General features: G+C 43.7%; 2 protein-coding genes across 4 annotated transcripts in view; one reads left to right on the top strand and one right to left on the bottom strand.

Annotated features, from left to right (window-relative positions):
- COL17A1 (collagen type XVII alpha 1 chain) overlaps positions 1-6,047 on the top strand; it is a 51,171-nt gene extending 45,124 nt beyond the window's left edge. For both annotated transcript variants that reach the window (XM_064595244.1, XM_064595243.1), the window contains 11 exons: positions 336-473; positions 1,185-1,250; positions 1,597-1,701; positions 2,001-2,090; positions 2,191-2,301; positions 2,713-2,859; positions 3,070-3,426; positions 4,124-4,261; positions 4,502-4,564; positions 4,728-4,808; positions 5,149-6,047. In XM_064595244.1, the coding sequence (XP_064451314.1) occupies positions 336-473; positions 1,185-1,250; positions 1,597-1,701; positions 2,001-2,090; positions 2,191-2,301; positions 2,713-2,859; positions 3,070-3,426; positions 4,124-4,261; positions 4,502-4,564; positions 4,728-4,808; positions 5,149-5,201 (1,349 nt within the window). In that variant the 3' untranslated portion in view covers positions 5,202-6,047. The remainder of the gene's footprint in view (positions 1-335; positions 474-1,184; positions 1,251-1,596; positions 1,702-2,000; positions 2,091-2,190; positions 2,302-2,712; positions 2,860-3,069; positions 3,427-4,123; positions 4,262-4,501; positions 4,565-4,727; positions 4,809-5,148) is intronic.
- A 1,712-nt stretch (positions 6,048-7,759) lies between these two features.
- SLK (STE20 like kinase) overlaps positions 7,760-19,842 on the bottom strand; it is a 60,017-nt gene continuing 47,934 nt past the window's right edge. For both annotated transcript variants that reach the window (XM_045878769.2, XM_045878768.2), the window contains 6 exons: positions 18,527-18,656; positions 17,707-17,831; positions 16,574-16,762; positions 15,894-16,019; positions 14,624-14,737; positions 7,760-11,432 (listed from right to left, as the gene is read on the bottom strand). In XM_045878769.2, the coding sequence (XP_045734725.1) occupies positions 11,286-11,432; positions 14,624-14,737; positions 15,894-16,019; positions 16,574-16,762; positions 17,707-17,831; positions 18,527-18,656 (831 nt within the window). In that variant the 3' untranslated portion in view covers positions 7,760-11,285. The remainder of the gene's footprint in view (positions 11,433-14,623; positions 14,738-15,893; positions 16,020-16,573; positions 16,763-17,706; positions 17,832-18,526; positions 18,657-19,842) is intronic.

The raw sequence follows: 19,842 nt of genomic DNA, 5'->3' as shown, positions 1-19,842 counted from the left end.
TCCCCACACAGGCTGGTCCTCACCCGCACACGCACAGTCACACGAGTGTACACCCCCGACCTCCTCCCGTACCCCCCATACATGTGAGGGTGTGATTTGCAGGAATGTGGGCACAGAGCTTTGTCAAATGGGTGGCTGACTAGAGCCTTGTTGGTCCCCGGTCTTCGAGGAGCCCCTGACCCGGCACAGGCCTTGGCCTCAGTTTCCGTCTGTAACCAGGAGTCTAGGCTCCCTGCTGGCCCCGTCTTGGGCCACGGAGGTGGTGGGGAAGGCATCTCTGGGGGGAGGACATGCCCTCTCAGGGACAGGCTTGACTTTGCTTTCTTTGTTGGCAGGCGACAGCATTCGGTCCTATCTCTCTGGAGTTCAGGGTCCCCCTGGACCACCTGGTCCCCCAGGGCCTGTCACCACCATCGCAGGGGAGACTTTCGACTACTCAGAGCTGGCAAGCCGCGTCGGGAGCTACTTACAGAGTAAGCCTCGCCATCCCCCCCCCCACCCCTTAATGACCCCTTCCTCCCACCATCACTTTGTTCCAGAGCATTCTCACTTACTTTGCCCTTCTGGATGTGGAGTTCAGTTCTGGACTCATGGCTCTCCAGCCACTGGGTTCTGGCTTCCAGAAGGCGTTGCTCAGATTAAGAACAGAGGCCACACTGTAGAGCTACGCTGACCGAGCCTTCTTGCCATTGACAGATGTGTCCTAAGGGTGTGAAAAGGGAGCGAGATGGGCGAGATCTGGCAGGAGTTAGGCTAAAGCATACTCTGGAAAACAAACTGCATTTCTTTTTTTTTTTTTAAGATTTTATTTATTTATTTGACAAAGAGCGAGAGAGCGCGAGAGAGGGAACACAAGCAGGGGGAGTGGGAGAGGGAGAAGCAGGCTTCCCACTGAGCAGGGAGCCCGATGCGGGGCTCGATCCCAGGACCCTGGGATCATGACCTGAGCCGAAGGCAGACGCTTAACGACTGAGCCACCCAGGCGCCTCAACAAACTGCATTTCTTACCAAACAAAACAAACACAAAACCACCTTTATTTTTTCACGCCTTCACAATAGCTCCTCACACCCCCGTTCGCTCATTTCGGCAAGGGAACGGCCAGCCGGGTCCTGGTGGTGCAGCGGTGGGGAGGCTCTTGCTTCGGTCTTGCTAAGCACGTCACACAAGGTTTCCTTCCCCACAGCCTCGGGGTACAGCATCAGCTCCTCCACCTCCATCTCTGCTGAGGACATCGTGGCTGTGCTGAAGCGTGAGTGGCCGCGGCGGGCTGGAGGGTGGGAGCTCTGGAGGCCCAGCTCGTCCCCCATCTGAGCCCGGTGAGGGCTGCAGGGAGGGGGCGCCCCTCCTCCTTCCCGGCCACTTGTGAGTCCGGACTCACTGGAAAGGGGGCAGCAGATCTCCCCATCCCCAGGGCCAGGTAACCGGGCAGGTGCCTTGTTAGGTACCTGGAAGCTTGCTGATTCCCCCTGTGGACTGAGAACCCAGAACCTGGAGTGGGGGCAGCCTGTGGGGGCAGACCTAACTGTGGCCAGCTATGGTGGTGCGGGAGCCCTGGGGCCTGGGTGGGCCCACTCCAGCGCATCCTGTCCTCATAGGGGACGACGTGAGACAGTATCTGCGTCAGCATCTCATTGGAGATTGGACCCTCCAGTCTTTGGACTACGCCGAGCTGAGCAGCCGCATTCTCAGCTACATGTCCAGTGAGTGTCTGCCCTCCTGGCCTGCCCACTGCAGGCAGGGGGTCAGCAGGGCCCCAGAGGAGGGGGTGGGGGCTGAGCTTGCCTGCACCGGCCCCCGATGCTCCCCTGCCAGGTGGCACCAAGCCCAGAGGGAGTGAGCTGTGTTCAGAGCCATTCACATCGATGGCCCCAGAACAGGTGGCTGAGCCTGGCCAGGGAGGGCACGAGCGTCTGGGGCACTGTCCTGTATGGAGTTAACACACAACTTGCATACACATATGCAGTGTCAGTCTGTCGCAACTTGGGGTTTTGTTCCTCAGGCTCTGGAATCAGCATTGGGCTTCCTGGCCCCCCAGGACCCCCCGGCTTGCCAGGAACATCCTATGAAGAGCTACTCTCCTTGCTTCAGGGTAAGGCTGGTCAGGGGCCATCTGCCCATGTGGCTTGGGGTGGAAGGAGAAGGCCCTTGACCCGGGCCCCCACTGACTCCGTGCTCTTTGGGTGTCTCAGGGTCTGAATACAGAGGCATCGTTGGGCCCCCAGGTCCCCCTGGGCCCCCAGGGATCCCAGGCAACGTGTGGTCCAGCATCAGCTTGGAGGACCTCTCTTCTTACCTGCACAGTAAGGCACAGGGCAGCCATGGAGAGTTAAACTATTGGACCAGTCACCCAGTCCCCCTGAAGACATACAGGGCTAGGCCCTGGAGAGGAACACCCTTGTTCTTGAGGTGCTTTCAGCGATGACAGGGGGACTGGTTGGGAGAGACAGTGCTCCCAAGTGCAGCCGCTGGAGAAGTCCTGAGCAGGGTGTGATCCTGTGGCAGGAGAACGGGGGAAGGGGATGGGATTTGGGCTGAGTGAGGGTCCGGACTGGGAGCCGAGTAGTGCCTCCAGGGTGATGCCAGGAGCTGGGCCCCCGGTATTCCCTCCTCCCCTTCTTGCAAAGAGGAGCTGCACCCGAGGGCAGGCTGGGAACTCCGCTTTCCCAGCTGGGCCATCCCTAACCTTTCTCTTTCTCTGGCCTCCCATTCAGCTGCCGGTGTGTCCTCCATCCCCGGCCCTCCAGGCCCTCCTGGTCCTCCAGGCCCTCGAGGGCCTCCCGGGGTCTCGGGAGCTCTGGCAACATATGCAGCCGAAAACAGCGACAGCTTCCGGAGTGAACTGATTAGCTACCTCACAAGTAGGTGCCCCCTTCCCAGACCTTGCTCCTCTGAGAGGGCAGCTGGTGCTTGAAGGAACCCGGGCGGCCAAATATGTGAGCCCTGCTAGCGGGGAGAGCCCAGGTTCCTCCTTGCCGGCACTCCTACTCCAGTGCAAGTGTCCTGAGGTTCGCACCCTGCCTCTCCATCCCCAGACCTGAGCCCCACCTAATGCAGCCTCCTTCCTGCAGGCCCGGATGTGCGGAGCTTCATCGTGGGCCCCCCAGGCCCTCCAGGGCCGCAGGGGCCACCCGGGGACAGCCGCCTCATGTCCATGGACGGCTCCTACAGCCGGGGCAGCAGGTCCTCTCACAGCGAGTCGGCCAGTCGGAGCTCCTCCTACAGCTCTTCCATGGGCATCGGAGGGTCCAGTGGAGGCTCCCTCGGTGAAGGCGGGGCCTTTGGCCTGGACATGGGCCTGGGCCGAGGCTACGGGGGAGCGGTAGAAGGCGGTATGCACGGTGGTGAAGGTGGACCGTTCGGGGCTGGCTTCGCCGGAGGTCTGGACTACAATGAGCTGGCTGTTCGGGTATCTGAGAGCTTGCAGCGTAAGTCCTGACCCTTGGGCCTTGGTGCTGTGGGGAGGTTGCAGGCGGGGAGTCCGTGAGCAGCTCAAATTATAGACTCCAGAAATTCACCCTCTCGTTTTCAGAATGCCTAGGCTGTGGGGACAGCACCTCTAGAATCAAATGGGCGGGGACTGAAGGCAAGAGGCCCAGACCCAATTCACAGCCTAGTTCAGGAGCCCCAGTCAGGACAGGGCCTCTGTTGCAGGGAAAGGGCATGTTGGGGTCTTCGGACTTTGCGTCCCCAGCTAACCAGCTGTGGGTCTGAGAGGTCTTTATGACAATGATGGTTTCACGTGGGGCTGAGGGCGGGCTGTTGGTTAAGACACACCGGCAGCTGAATGGGAGGCCAGAGAAAGAGAAAGGTTAGGGATGGCCCAGCTGGGAAAGCGGGAGTTCCCAGCCTGCCCTCGGGTGCAGCTCCTCTTTGCTCCTCTCTCCCCGCAGCTTCTCAGCTCGGCTCTGCCGTCAGCAAGCCTCTGATGAAAGGCCACGGCGGCAGAGGCGCGGGGCCGGTTGGCGGTGTGGGGGTCGGGGGCAGGCTGACAAAGGAAGCCGGCGGGGCTTCTCCCTTGCTGCCACCTCATCTAGTGGGGTGTCTGGCAATCCAAGGGCTCTGTTCTGTGAAGAGGGGGCTGGGGGACTCTGCTGCCTGTGCCCACACCCTGGTGCTTCACAGGTCAGGGCCTGCTGCAAGGGATGGCCTACACAGTCCAGGGCCCCCCGGGCCGGCCAGGGCCCCAGGGCCCCCCCGGCATCAGCAAGGTCTTCTCTGCCTACAGCAACGTGACTGAGGACCTCATGGACTTTTTCCGAAGTAAGGGCAGCTCCCTGGTCGCTTTCCCGACACTTTGCTGCACGGTCTCACATGCGAGAAACCAGTCTCCCAAAAAACCTTGGGTTATTAACACTTGAGAGGCTGAAAAGCTGATAAATTCTGAACTCTGTTTTGGGTCCCAACTCTACCACTCTCTTCCTGTGCTTCTCTGAACAAATCCCTTTGCCTCCCAAGCTCCAGAGTAACCTCTTGTCTGAGGCCAGTCTTCTCCCCCTGCAGCTTATGGAGCCATTCCAGGCCCCCCTGGGCAGAAAGGAGAGGTGGGCGCCCCAGGACCCAAAGGTAAGTGGTGGCAGGGAAATAGCCAGCAGGATCCTATATAACCACGCCCTCTTGCTGGGAAGCCACCCCCTTGCCAGTGCTGTCTTGGGGGTGGGGGGTGTGTGTGTCCTCTCCAGACCCCAAGCTCCCACTTGACTGAGCACAGCCCTCTCTGTACTCCCAGGTGAAAGGGGCCCCGCAGGACCACCAGGTCGGCCTGGGCCACCCGGCCCTCAAGGGCACAAAGGAGAAAAAGGAGACACAGGTAAGCCTTGGCTGCCAGGTTCTGCAGTGCTGGGAGGCTGACGCTCAGGGTAGGAGGCAATTTACTCCCTGAAAAATTAAGGCAGATGCTGCCACTGACATCATTTGCATAACAACGAAACGACCAGCTAGGGAAAAAGGAAAGAGACTGCCAATGCGTGCAGGAAAAGAGAACCACTCGGTGATGAAATAGGGTAAACAATTTAAATAAATTGATAGTCTTACAAAAGAGTTCATCTTTCAAGCCCGTTTTGCAGTTGTCACAGTTGCTATATAATTGCCCAAGCTGAAGGCCACAGGCCACAAGGTATTTAACTTCCTCCTCCTCTTCTAACTTCCAGGTGACCAAGTCTACGCGGGGCGGAGAAAGAGAAGCATCGCCGTCAAGCCATGAGCTTGGAGGAACAGCCTCTGGCTGTTCTTGCCATGGCTTATGGTGCTCATGTCAAAAATCTCTCCAGAGGGCGGAAACTGGAGGCTCACTTCCTACTGACACAGCACAGCTAAACAGTTAAATAGAACACCTGTTTTAGTCTGGAACAATCTCTCTATACATGTATCATCCAGTCGAACCACACAACCTGAACCCCTGCACGGGGTGACGCTCCAGCAGCCACGGCTGTGGAACAGGACTGGCTGCTCGGCTGGCTCGCCCTGAGCCCCTTGGCTTCTTTAGCTCTCAGCTCCGGCCACAACCCAGGACAGCCCGTTACACAGAAGCTGGCTTAGGAATCCTTGAGCTTTGCCTAAAAATGAGCCAGAAAAGGGAAGACAGGGATGGGGTGTGTTCTGGTTATCACTGCAAGGCTCTGCTGTCTGCTCCTTCCTCCCTGTTGGTTCTGCATTCTCTAGTCATAGAAAGGACTTGGCTAAGAAGCAATTCTTGCAACTGAAAAAATTAATTCACTTCCCCTGAAGGTGGTGACAGGGTTTCTAATAGTCATTTCTCACCACATATCCTATTCTCACTTGCTTAGAAAGTCTGTCTGATTGTACCTATGGTCTGTTTCTACGGGGCATGCTAGCATTTAGAGAGGTATTCTACTGAACTAGACCACAGCAAGGGGGAGAAGAAGGGCAGTGGGGAAGGAGGGAAAATAGAAAACTCGATGCTGGGAAATGGCACGGGGGACTGGGCACAGTTGGTTTTTAAGCACTTCTCAGTATCTAAAACAAACATGTATGTTAGATGAAAGGTCATTTCAATTGCAAAATTTAGAATTAAAGTTTTTTCTTAATATTATGTGTAGTGTGATCCATCTAACCAAAGTGAGAGAAAGAATGAAAAAGAAAAAGGGAGGAACGGGGAGGGAGACAAAGTAAGAAAGAAATGGGGGATGCAGAGGGAAATAGGACAGAAGGAAAGACAAGAAGGAGACAGAAGGGAATGAAAAAGAAAAATGAAAGAAAAAAGAGGAAGAGAGAGAGGTGGGAAAAGACAGGGAGAGGGAGACAGACAAGGAGAGAATGAAAAATGGAGACAAGAATGAAAAAGGAAAGAAAGGGCAAAAAAGGGAAAGGTAAGAGGGGGGAAGGCTGGGGTCAGCCATATGCTGTGAACTCTTCACACTACCACCACCACAAAAAAGAAAGACTACTGTCATTAAGTTCTGTGATGACGCAGTGTTTTCCCAAGTACCCTACCCTCACCTCCACCCCCCACACCCCCATTAGCCTAGCACCTTGGTGCCAGTAGAGTAAGTGGAAAGGAGTACTATGGGATGCAAGAAGCTACTGGCCCAGAAGGGACAAACATTTGGAACCCAAATAGGATTTCCTCTCAAGTTAGGAGTTGCATCTACAGTCTACCTTCTGCAAGTCTGGATAGTTTACTTTCCAGGTGGGCTCTCCTGAGTACCGCACATGTGATCCTGGGAAAAACCTACCATTCGGTGAACTGCTAGCAGCAACACCAAGGGCGCACCAAGCATTCTGTGTGGTCCGCGGGCCTCCTGTTTCACAACCTGACCACTACCTGCTGTGAATCATCATGGGAATTCTGAACAAGGAGTTCGTAAGGCCTTCAGAATTTCAAACTTTTCACTACGTAATGAAAACTTCTTGGGTAAAATGAATGACTGCATCACACCTTTTAAAGTGTTTAACCTAAAAGCTGAATCAAGTTATTTTTGTAATAGTAGCTTCAGGGGCTCAAGTATCAGATCCCCTTTAATGGCTCTTACCTTTATTAATCAGACTTGATCCAAGTGTTCCTTAGTTACTACATTTGCCTCTCCAAGCTATCCGGAGTCTTCAGAGTCCTATGCGCAACTGAATTAGGATAAAAGTCCAAACCTGCTACCTTCTCTGGACAGAATCAGAAAGGGGATGGGCAGGCATGAGACATATCCTCAGCTGGATGGCAATGGGTCTGAGCCTGTTTCACTTAAAAAAAAAAAAAAAAGTCAAGAATGAGCTTGATAGTTGTGATGCTCCTGGGTTAGAAAAGGATACACTGTGCCTCCCTCCAGCCAAGCTGAACACTTGCCAAATGACGATGCCTAGTGTCTACTGACTCTTTCATGAACATACCAATGATGAAAAGGTTATTTTTAGCAGAAGTGAGGTCATATGGTTAAGTGAAATGTTTGGTGAGAAAAATAATCCATCCCAAGGGAAGAAAAATTAAAAGTATATCTATTTTTAATATATATTACATACATAATACATATATGTAATATATATATATACTTAATATATATATTAAATTATATACCCCACCCACAGGAGGGGTTTGTATGCTGAAAGACACCGCCCTCCGAGTTACCAGTAAAAACTACATTCTTGTGTGTGGTGATGAGTCAGGTAGGAACACAGGCAAGTCTGGAAGGGTCCGAAGGCCTGGAGGACTGTGAGGGTTAAAAATGAAACGAGGACCAAAAAATGCTGCAAAATGTTCTCATGAAGGACAACCCAGTATCAAAGATTCTAAATAAAAGACTGCTTCTCAGAGTAGATTAAGAAATAACTTTATTTTTCATTTGTCAATCCCATGATTGAAAAGACATGTTGCTCCCAAATAGACAAGAGGCATAATCAGAAACAAGTCTTCCTGAAAATTTAGCTCATGAAGTTATTACACTGCAAAAATCAGCAAAGAATCACCAAAAGCTGCAGCCAACATTTAAAACTGGTGTAACATTCTACTCAAGCTTAGCAGAAATTTTAAAGCCATATTGAAACCACGTCAGCCACAGACTAGCAACAATGGAGGCATTAACTGTTGTGCCTTCAAGAAAAGCATTTAAAATATCCCATTTCCTATAAAAGATCATCTCCCCAAAAAGAGTGATTTATTTCATCGGCAGACTCTCAGAACTGGTAAGTAACTCTCCTCTTCCACCCCAGTTCTAGGCTTTCCTTTAATCAACAATATCTAGAACTCATCTTGGACAGAATTTGGCTTCTCAGAAGAGTCTCTGTCATGTAAGCACAGTGTGGAATGGGAGAAAGTGTGTAGTTACCAGGGAACTAACAAGAGTACAAAAGACAGTCACTTCTGAACTCGCTGATGCTCAAGAAATCAGAGACCCTCCATTAAAGAGGGTCTCATATGCCTGAGAGCTTTGTGCTTGAGGAAACACTACTTAGAGGTAGCTCTGGTTCTGGTTTATATTTAATTACAATTTGCTGTATCCTGTCACAGGAAAGTTCTAATATTTTCAACAAAGTATAAGCACTCTCAATTTTCTCTTTATCCCCACCCCCCATAGCTTCCCCATTGAAAAGGGTAGGAAAAAGCTTAATTGTGACTCCATAAAGAATAGCAGCTAACTCAGCAATTCACACCCAACTACGACTGACAGGACAAGGAAAGGCAACCTGGTGCGACCAGCTCTGCGAGCTAGGCCTGCAGAAGTGCAGTGAGTGCTGTGTTCACAGCATGCGGGGAGAAGAGGGAGGATGTTGTCGGGCGCACATGGAGAATTTCTTTTGTGTGTTTCATAGCACATTCTGCCACAGCAACAAAACCACCACATCAGCAATGGATCCGATTGTACTCTTTCAAAGAAGTCTGTGCCCCTCCCCAACTCCCCACCTACACTTCATGCAAGATTAAAAAAAAAAAAAAAGAACAAATGATCACTATTATCTATTTGAATATAGGGCCCAAAAGAAGTGAGCAGAGATGGGTAAAAACAGCATATTCTGTAACAAAACACTTTTTGAAAAGATTTGTGTAACTTTAAACATTAAAATGAATGTTTCACCTCTACACATGTATCAGTTTGCAGTCCTGCCCCCACATGAATATGGTCATATTTGAAAGAGAACTCCAGCATGAACACTGAATCCAAAAGGCAGTTTTAAGGGTTTTCCAAGATTTGCTAATAAACTTACCAGAGTGTCAACCGTTCTACTCTGAGCCTCTTTTCTTTATTCAATGCTCTCATGTCAAGTTGAAAGGAATAAAAAGAATCAAATATTCAGACCAAATTAATTATGTGCCACAAACTAAGACACAGGATTATCCTTTAAAAGATCCTGAAAAAGTGTACACTACCTGAAATAATTTTTTTATAAAAGCCAATGAACTGAAAATTTCAAAGGAGAGATTGGTATGAGAACCTTCCTCCTCTCTCCCTCTGTATATAAATCATTAAATACATTGGGTAACATTATACTGTCATTTTTATCATAACAATATAAACAATTTCCATCATCATCCTGAATATTACTTTATAAAGATATATACTTTAAAAGGCTTTCAAAACATTTTCAACCCAGCATTTGAGAATAAAGCATTAAGAGTTTTGTATACAGTAACACATTCAATGTGATAAGTGTATGAATTTACAACCATATATTTTATATATATATATATATATATGTATATATATGTATATAAAAAACAAACTTGGCCAGAAGTTAAGGCTACCTACAGAGTTGTCCAAGAAATTATGCTTGTCAAAACAATTACAAAATTAAAATCACATGCATTTTCAGATCACCTAAATCACTGACAAAATAAGGTTTGCATTCAAAATTTTCAAATTAACTGCAAGAAAGTGCTACAGATATTTACATTTTCTTAATATGAATCAGTGTTCCCACAAAATTACACTTAAATTTTTCGCCAGCCTCAAATGTCAAATAACTAAAAACTGAAACGTCTACAGTTTGGTACTTAGTACTCTTAAAAGAGAACAGGTTGAAAATGGCAAACAGCAAGCATCATTTACAAATGGGCCATCTATTCAGCCACCAAAGTACATTGCATAATACTGTATGACCTGACTAGGACTTGGAATTCTGAGTCACAAGAGGGACCAAGAGTGAACATTTCATTAATAATTACATGTATCAGCAACCACATGATAAAGGTTTCAGGCTTTTCCCACTCAAATCAAAGTAAATAATTTAAACATGGGACTAAATAAAACCAAAATACAAATGACTTTCAACAACAACAAAGTCATTTCTGACATTGCCTAAATATTTTATTTAAATGCTTTTTTAAAAAGTATTCTGAACAAATGACTCTTTTAAGATTAATTTCAGAAAATACATTTATAAGTATAACAGAGCCTGCAGGCCTCAGGCAGAGTTTTCAATGAACAAAATGTGCTAGGATGGGAGAGGTCACTGAACCAGATCATGGATTATTTTAGGCAATAAGCTAGGAACCTAAGTCTATACTTCTTTTAATTTGGTGAGTGTTATATTTCCAATTTCAATATCTAAAAACTACTTTTTTAAATCTTTTCAACTTTGTACAACATATTTTTAGGATGAAAATCTCTATCAAATGGTAGCAAGATTTAAAACACAATAATGCTTAATGCTAAGGATGTTTGTCCCTGTTGAATCAAAAAAGGAAATCCTACTTTAGACTCAATTGAAATTTAGTGTTTTAGGCACTATTTTAATAAAATTAGCACCCTTATTAACTCATGACTAAACAGGTTATTAGACAAATTATTTCAATAATGTTTCTTTTTTAAAAGAGTCTGTTGCTATTTAAAGACAAAATAGATTTATTTATTCAATCAATATGGTATTTTGAGCAACTCAGAGCTTTGTCTTGAGAGCTGATTCACCAAAAGGAAATTATTCCAACTCTCTACAGCAGAGTTGCAGCTATAGAATTTAGGCATCACTGAGAAGTTAGGCCAGGTAAAAAGATATTCACTAATACTCAGTGGCCTAACAGCTTTAAAAAAAAAAAAAAAAACTTCAGACATCATACTAACAGTTTTTCAGGTAACAGTGTCTAAAGAACACAATTTTTAAGATTAATATACAAAATCACCTTAGGGAATTACTGCAAGATGCCACTTTGCCAACATGGCCCAGCATCTGTCTTGGTTCCTTTCATCTTTGCTAAACAAACAAACAAAATAAACAAACAAAACACCTAGAAGGTGAGGCAGGTGATTGTCTTCATAAGCTCTCTGATATAGATTGTGGCAGAAGATGAAGAGAACAGAATGACATATTTAAAAAGCCAAACCCAATCACAGAATGTTTCCTATTGTTACGACCCAGTGGAATGCAAGCTAGGAATAGGATAGAACTTGGAAATCCGGCTCTGTGTTGATGGGTTAAGGCATTCAGACTCCCCAGTCATTTTAAAGAACACCTCCTGTTCCTGCAGTTTCCTGGCAAACTCTTCTTCCAGTGTCTTAAAAAGGAAGGGAAAAAGAAATTATGTGCTAGTATTTCAAACAGAATTTACTCTGACAGCCAAGAATAAAACTATTTGCTCAAAACGCTCTCTCTGTATGCTATCCTAAGGAAGACCAGAGTGCTCAACAGTTAGATTAGGCTGTGCACAGCCCTAGATTGAAGCCTTTGGCTCAGCCATACGAATGTATAACTTGGGTCAATGACTTAACTTCTATTACAGAATCACCTCATTTTTCTGTTATAAAATAGGTAGAGTATCACCTACCTCACTGGGTTGCTACGTGAGGATTAAATCATGATGTACTTAACACCTACCAGGCACTCAATAGATGACACCGATTATTAACTACTACCTTTCTCTCCCACATGGCACTTTCCATTTTCTGTTTATTTTCATTTTTGATGTGCATGTCTTTTCTTTCACACTGAACTATAAGCTGTTTGAAGGTAAGCCCTAAACCAGATTCAGCTTTACACCCCCACAATACAGATGGCATATAGTAAGTGCTGGATAAACACTTGTATCAGTGATTTTACAGACAAGTGATTCAGGGATGCTGCAGAGGCACAAAGTACAGCAGAGGACTGAAAGATACAGGAGTGTTTCTCAGAAGAGGTGAAACATGAGCTCAGTCTTAAAGGAAAGAAAAGAATTTGATAGACAGGATGCAGATGGCATGCCAGACAGAGGGGGCTGAAACAATGCACACAGGCAGGAAACCACAGACGTGGTGTGCGTAATGGTGATTATATCCAATATCAGAATATGACCAGGGAACAAAGTGGCTTGTGGGAGATACTGCTAGAAAGTCTGACTGTGGCCAATGTACGGCACTATGACAGCCACAAAGTCAAACTGAGGCATTTCCACTTTATTCTGATAGAACTGAAGATTTATTAACACCACAATGCCAGTACCAGAGATGTTCCTGAATATAAATACTCTGGTGATGGCAGACAAGCAGGAAGAAAGGAGAAGGAACTTGAGATCAGAAGGCCCATTAGGACATTACTGAACATTTTTAAGCAGTAGAATGATAGTAATGGGAAAGAGAAATATTATAAAAAGAGAGTTAAAATTATTTGTCATCTCACTGAAATGGGATGTGATAGAAATGAAAGACAATTCAGGTTGTTAGACTAGATGTCAATTAGATGGACAGGGATGTCGGGAAGCACACTGATGGTGGGTGGGACACATGGGGGGAACAAAGTGAGATGGGGATGATGGAGAAAGGCTGTGAAGTTCAGTTTTATCTCCACTGAGCTTACAATCTTTAGTCAATATTCAATAGGTATGTATTGATCGTTACAATATGCCAGGAACTATTCTAGAAGCTGACATATACCAGTGAACTGAGAGATAACGCTCCTGCTTTCAAGGAGCATACATTCTTGTGGGAAAAGACAGACAATAAACAACTGTGTCTGGTGGTGAAGAATGTTATGAAGGAAAACAAAGGTGATGGGATAGGGAATGTCTGAGGTGGGTATGGAAGCTATTATATATATATATAATCATCAGAAAAAGGAACCTTTGGTGAGATGATGTTGGAACAAAGGCCCAAATGAAGTAAGAAGGAATGGAACATCCAGGTGGGAAATGGGTGCTTAAAGCACGAACCAATAATAACAAAACTAGAAACAGTAATAGCAATGGTAACTACTCACTGAACCCTGACTACAGCTCAGGTATTAGGAAGTGCTATAGATACACATCACTTCTTTTAGGTCTTAAAAACCCCAATTGGGTACCTAGTGTCATCTTTGTTTTACAAATGAGTAAAACTGGGCTTGGGAATGTTAAGTGACAAAATTAATCATGTCAGCACTGAGATCTGAGCCCAGATCTGTAGGACTTCAGAATTTGTACTTTATACAACCCCTACTGTACAAGTGCTGGGACTGTCCTTAAATATGCAGCAGATGAAGCCATGACTAGGCACAGGATCATCAAGGGTGTAAAGCTGTGAGATGTCTAATGTTTCAGGTGACTGGAAGACAAAGGAAAAGTGATAAAGAGCACAGAGAAGGAAGAGTTAGGTCATAAAAGTCGGATGAGAAGAGAATTTTTTTTTATAGATTTTATTTATTTATTTATTTGAGAGTGAGAGAGAGCACAAGCAGGGGGAGTGGCAGAGGGAGAAGCAGGATCCCCACTGAGGAGAAAGCCCGATGTGGGGCTCAATCCCAGGACCCCAAGATCATGACCTGAGCCGAAGGCAGACACTCAACCGAATGAGCCACCCAGGTGCCCTGAGAAGAGAATTTTAAGAAACAAGATTTCTAATGACAACAGTTAGATAATACCATAGGATCTGGCTGTTAGCAATTCATACTGTCAGTGAGTTCAACTGGGGAGTCTGAGGTGAAAGCTAGACTTCAAAGAGTTAAAGAAACCGGGAAAAGGCCCTTCTGTACCTTTTGAATTCCAATCCAATCCAGGAAGGCCAAGAGAAAATAAAGGTTTGAGTTTGAGAGCTAGCAAAGGGAGAGGATCACATAGTCATAGAAAAAAAAAAAAAAGAGTTGAAGTGGTTGACCAATTGGACCAGGCCAGCAGGGAGTCAAAAAGGAAGTACAAAATAGAAAGATGGCTGATAGCTAGATGGGGGGAAGGGAGACTTTCCTATTTTACTATCATACGAGAGCCTTATAATCTGGCTCCTGTCAACTTGTCCAGACTAAGCTGTCCTCCCTTCCTTCCCTCTCTCCCTCCTTAATGCCTACACACAGGCACACTCCCCCAGTGCCCCAATGGCAGGGAGCTACTTGCAATCCTGTACACATTATTTTCACCCATTCTCTTCTCTGTACTTACATTTCCCATCACACCCTAACCTGTCTGTATGCCTAGCAAGCTGTTACTCATCCTGAAGTCTCACTTGGCTTATAAGGCATCTTCTCTGTAAAGCCTCCCTAACTTCCCAGGCAGACTGAAGCACTCCTCGTCCTTGGCCTCAACACTGTGCTCCTGTCTCCTATCCTTACCTCCCTCACAGCAGTGTTCCTACTGAACTGTAATTGCTTGTCACTACATTCTGAACCTTTGGGGGAGAGGGACTTTGTCTCTTCATCTCTTATTTCCTATCTCTGACACTGTACCTGCCACATATTAAACAGCCAATAACTGGGTGGACAAATGGATGAACACAAATGTATTTTATCTAAAGCTTTTAAAATTACCTTTTTCCTGGGTCTCAATTTCTCTCTCCATTCCTTTAATTCTTGGCTGTGTTCCTCATCCAACTCCTTCAGTTTCTGAGTCTCATGCTCAACCAATAGGTGGCATTTTTCATTCTGAAAATAAAATTTGGATTAAAAATTTTCAGATCAACTAAGCAATTTTTCACAAATGTAATTATCTTCCAATAATAAAGCATTCATTAAACATCAAACTATTTTTTTTTTGGTTTAGATTTTATTTATTTTTTGAGAGAGAGAGAGATAGCGAGAGAGAAAACAAAAGCAGGGGGAGTGGCAGAGGGAGAAGCAGGCTTCCCGCTGAGCAGGGAGCCTGATGCAGGGCTCGATCCCAGGACCCTGGGATCATGACCTGAGCCAAAGGCAGACACTTAACGACTGAGCCACCCAGGCACCCCTAAACATCAAACTATTACTGAGGTTCAGGCTCTCCTCTGAAAACCAAGGGCTCAAATGAGTTATAGCTTCATTTCTGCAGGTTTAGAAGCTAGATCTCTTACCTACCATATGAAAAGAACTTAAATAGAATTAGTTTGATCCTGTTTTTCCTTTCTAAGAAGGTTTGCTCATAAAATTGACACTTCAAAGGACACCTTATATGGATTTTACCCACTGGTACTAGAATGTGGGATTAGGAACTATTCTACTCTAGTAAATTAAGCAAATATGTAGAGTATCCATAATGTTTACACTATCCATAGTATAATGGATAATAATGTTTACACTATTCTGAAATTTTAAACATTTTAGGCTATATAATAGATGGGCTGCATACTCTAGGTAAGGCCCCAAAACAGTCCCCCCTAAAGTAACCTTTAAATTTCTTAGGAGAAAGATTCTCATATATTTAGTTTATCACTTTTTTCAAACACCTAGAAGAAAATGAACTATTTCTCCCTAAATAAAATTTTAAATTCAGAATCTGATAACAAAACCATCTACCTCATTTTGAAAATTTTGTTCATTTTCTTCGCAAAAGAGACTAAAAATACTCAATACTGCTTCTGAAAGATTCAACTTCTTAGGCTATAATTTAGCCTGTTTATATTAACCATGGTTATATAAAAGCTAAATAAGTGCCTATGATACTAACCTGATCTTTATTTGGATCTATACGGAAAACAAAACCTCTCAATCCCAGCATTTTCATGAGTAAAGTACAGTTTATTTTGGTTAGCTACTGTTCTCCCCAAACCAGCCACTCATGCTGCCCCGTTGCCACAAGCTCAGTTTTCATGATCCTGTATCTGACCTGCAGCTGATGCAACTCGCGGACGTTGGCTTCACACTGCAACTGAAGATCCCGCATTTGATTTTCGTGTTTCTGATGCTGAGCCATTCTCTCATTTTTCTGCCTCTTTTCTTCTTGAGCAGCAAACTATAAATTAAAGAAAATATGGTTAACAAGCAATGTAATTTCTGCATCTTCCAAAGGAGTAATTAAGGAATTTAACAAGACTTAAAGTACAATAAACTAAAGTTGCAAGTAATAATAATATACTGTGACTTGAGCTGGAGTCTACATTATGGCTTCGGTGGGGAGAGAGGGTGCTTCTGATTAAAACCTTGTTCCTCCCATCTGCTTAGTGACCGTCGTTCATTTGTGTGTGGGACCTATGACTATAGAAGCAAAGTGAAGCCCTATGCTTTTCAAAAGTTGTCCAAGTCACCTAATTCCCAGGACTGGTCTTAGGACCAGTCTAGCCCAAGATCTGGTGTAGGGCATGGGGCGGAGGGCTTTGCCCTCTGTGGCCACCAACCTAGGAACACTAAGTTGGTATATGCCACATATCTAGCCCCAGCCCATAAAGCCAAAGAGAACATCAACAAGCCCAAGATGGCTTGAAATGTTTACAACATAATAAGTGACATTTCTAAAGGACATTCACATTTTTTAAATCTAAAAAAGAAGAGATTAACTGGCTTATTTACCTGTTTAATTTTGTCACGGTCCTGATCTGGTGTAGCCGTTGAGTTAATTCTCAAGCTTTTCTTAAACATGGCCATTCGAGTCTTGGCTTCACTGCGCTGAATCTTAGGCAGTCTTGCTCTTTCTTGAGTCTGTCTGTTTTTTAATTCCTCAATAAGTCGTTGATTGTAACGCTGCATTTGTTCTGTTTCCTAAGAAAGTATCAGAGGCCAGTGATGTAGATATAATTTATTTTATTTTTATTATTTTTTTAAAGATTTTATTTATTTATTTGAGAGAGAAAGAATGAGAAACAGAGAGCATGAGAGGGAGGAGGGTCAGAGGGAGAAGCAGACTGCCTGCTGAGCAGGGAGCCCGATGTGGGACTCGATCCCAGGACTCCAGGATCATGACTTGAGCTGAAGGCAGTCACTTAACCAACTGAGCCACCCAGGCACCCCGATGTAGATATAATTTAATACTCAGTACTCACATGTATGCTCAAACATGTCATTTTGTTGTTTCTCAAAATTGCTCTTTCCCTTGTTGCATTATCAACCAGCAAACTTTTACTCAAAATATAATTTATAATAAAAATATAGCTTTTAGTAATAAGAATCTTTTTTTTTTTAAGATTTATCTATTTATATTAGAGAAAGAGAGCACAAGTGGGAGGGGCAGAGGGAGAGGGAGAAAGAATCTCAAGCAGACTCCACGCTGAGTGCAGGAGCCCGACATGGGGCTTGATCCCACAACACCGAGATCACCATCCACAGACCTGAGATCAGGATCGGTCACCCAACCAACTGTGCCACCCAGGTGCCCATAATGAGTCTTATATTAAAATTCTTTTACTAAGTCAGGGAGTCCACATTTTTAAGATATATGAACCATAAATGGAGCCACAATAGCTACCTTTGAGAAACAGGATGAAAATTATAATGTAGAAGAGAACTTAAAGCACTGTACTAGTCACCTTCCATGAAATTCACAGAAAGAAGTTTGCAGTCATGATAGGATACAATTAATTACTCCAAACTTCCCAAATAAATTTTAGGGTTAAAAAAATATATATAAAATTCATTCTCTAAGAAATAGTTTCAGAAATAACTCTATAAACTTGAACAAAAAGTAAACCAATTTTCCTTTCATTAACCTTCTCATGACGCTTAAGTAGCTGATGTCTTTGCATGAAATACTGATCTTTAAGTTGCTGTTTGAGCAGCTGGTGTTTTTCTTGTAAGTGTCGTTCTTCAAGCTCCCAAATTGCAGCTTCTCGAGCTAGAAGAAGAAAGCAATTTTCAAAACGTCACTGTGTTCTTTTTACACATGTACTTTGGTCTTCATTTTAATATTTACATTAAAAGTGTTCTATATACACTAACTTATACACACAATGACATTCTGAACTATAAATGAAATACTACCAGTGCACAGGTAATATTCATCACCACTTACCATTCTGTTCTAATGTCTTATAAACAGAGAGTGTCCCACCCCGAACACCAAAATTCCTTTTAATCATCTTAATGATAAAGAAAAAAATCTTAGCTTTTTATTAAGGAAAATAAGTGTTTAAAATCCCATTCCATTGTGTAGCCATTAAGTATACCAACAATTATAAGGCACAATGAGTATACCAAAACTATTCAGGTAAAGTTCTAGCATCATCTGAACAAAAAGATGTTTTAAGAATTATATGTTTTTTTGTTTACTTCTCCTGTCATAAAGGCATTTATTCGATGTCTTACAGCATTTAACTTTATAAAGAATTTTAAAATTTTAAGTTCTTAAAATTTAACATAGTTTTTCCTCTTATTAACCTCAACTTTATCTTTCTACCACTCTAGCAAAGGAGAGCATTCAAATAATTTCCAACTATTTGATATTATGGGTATTAGATATATCCATATATCTCAGCAATGTTCTTCAGGTACCATTTTATATACACACATATGCTGCATAATTTCATATACCTCTCATGAGTTGCTGTTTGTTATTCAGGCACTCTCTTTCAATATTGGCTAGCTCTGCCTTCTGCTGTTGGATGATCTTTTTCAGAGAGCCATCTAATTCTTGTTGTTGCTTCTGAACAAATTCCTGTTCCTATTAGACACAGTTAACCATCAGTTAATAAGCATCTACTGAGTGAAACATCCATTTATCTATATGACTATATTAGTGGTTAACAAGATTTCTAAGCCAAGTTTCTAAAAAAAAAATCACCAATTATATAGCATATATAATATAAATGTATTAGTAACTCAATTCAAGCCCAGAAAAAAAAGTACGAGAATACAATAAACTCACTATTAAAAACAACACACAGAGGTAACCCCCTCAGGTACCCCCCCCCTTCAGGAGCTCTGTACTATCACTCAATAAACCTTATTAAGCTCTCAAACTTTGCTGCCCACCAGAGGAAAAAAAAATACACACAAAAGACTACAATTCACTCATAATTAAAATGCCTTATTACATGAACAGCTTTAGGAAAATAACAAATTTAGAGCTTCAAAAACTGACAATTCATTACACTATGGTGTGGATAAAACAAGAATAAACAAGAAATGCCTTTTAGGAAAAAGAGAATAAAGAGCAAATAAGTAAATCACATATCAGAATTTTAAATATCTCTATTTTTCCAAGAAATAAAGAGTTAGGAAGAAATACCATGGCTACACTAACAGAGAAAGATAGTTTCTATATCTAGTATTTGCCTAAAAATAACAATAGTTTGTAGACAATGAGAAATAGTACATTGCTAGAGAAATGTGAACTAAGAAGAGTAAAGTGAGTTACGTTTTATAAATATATATATAAAATTCCTTATAATCAGAGAATTCTACCAACATGTTTGGGATTCACTCGTTCATTCAACAAATATTTATTGAATACATACTATTTGCCCAAGTGCCAAATTTATGCTTAAAAAAAAAAAATCCTTCAATAACTGTGTAAGGAAATGTTAAAGTGACTTATGGTCTTTGTGCTAGATCACACATTTACAGAAGGAAGAAATACTATCCAAATTGAAGAAATATGTTGAAATAATACGGAAAAATAAGTTTTGCCAGTAAACATTTGGCTCTCCATCCCTCTTGGCAGTTACAGCAGTCTGTGATTAGCAAAACGGATATTCTGATCAATGTGAGTGTGGATTTAGAGCTTTAGGACTGAAGCAGCACTCCACCTATAATCCCTCCTCCTGCACATCCTAGAGAAGATAAAAGTCCAAGATCCATTTGGATCTATTCTTTGTGCCTTGGGCAGAGTCTGACAGGATCTGGAT

Source organism: Mirounga angustirostris, unplaced genomic scaffold, assembly GCF_029215605.1.
Source record: "Mirounga angustirostris isolate CCGP_5_RB_7025 unplaced genomic scaffold, mMirAng1.0.hap1 SCAF_6, whole genome shotgun sequence".
Taxonomy (NCBI): Eukaryota; Metazoa; Chordata; class Mammalia; order Carnivora; family Phocidae; genus Mirounga; species Mirounga angustirostris.
This window is presented reverse-complemented; position numbering and strand designations above follow the sequence as displayed.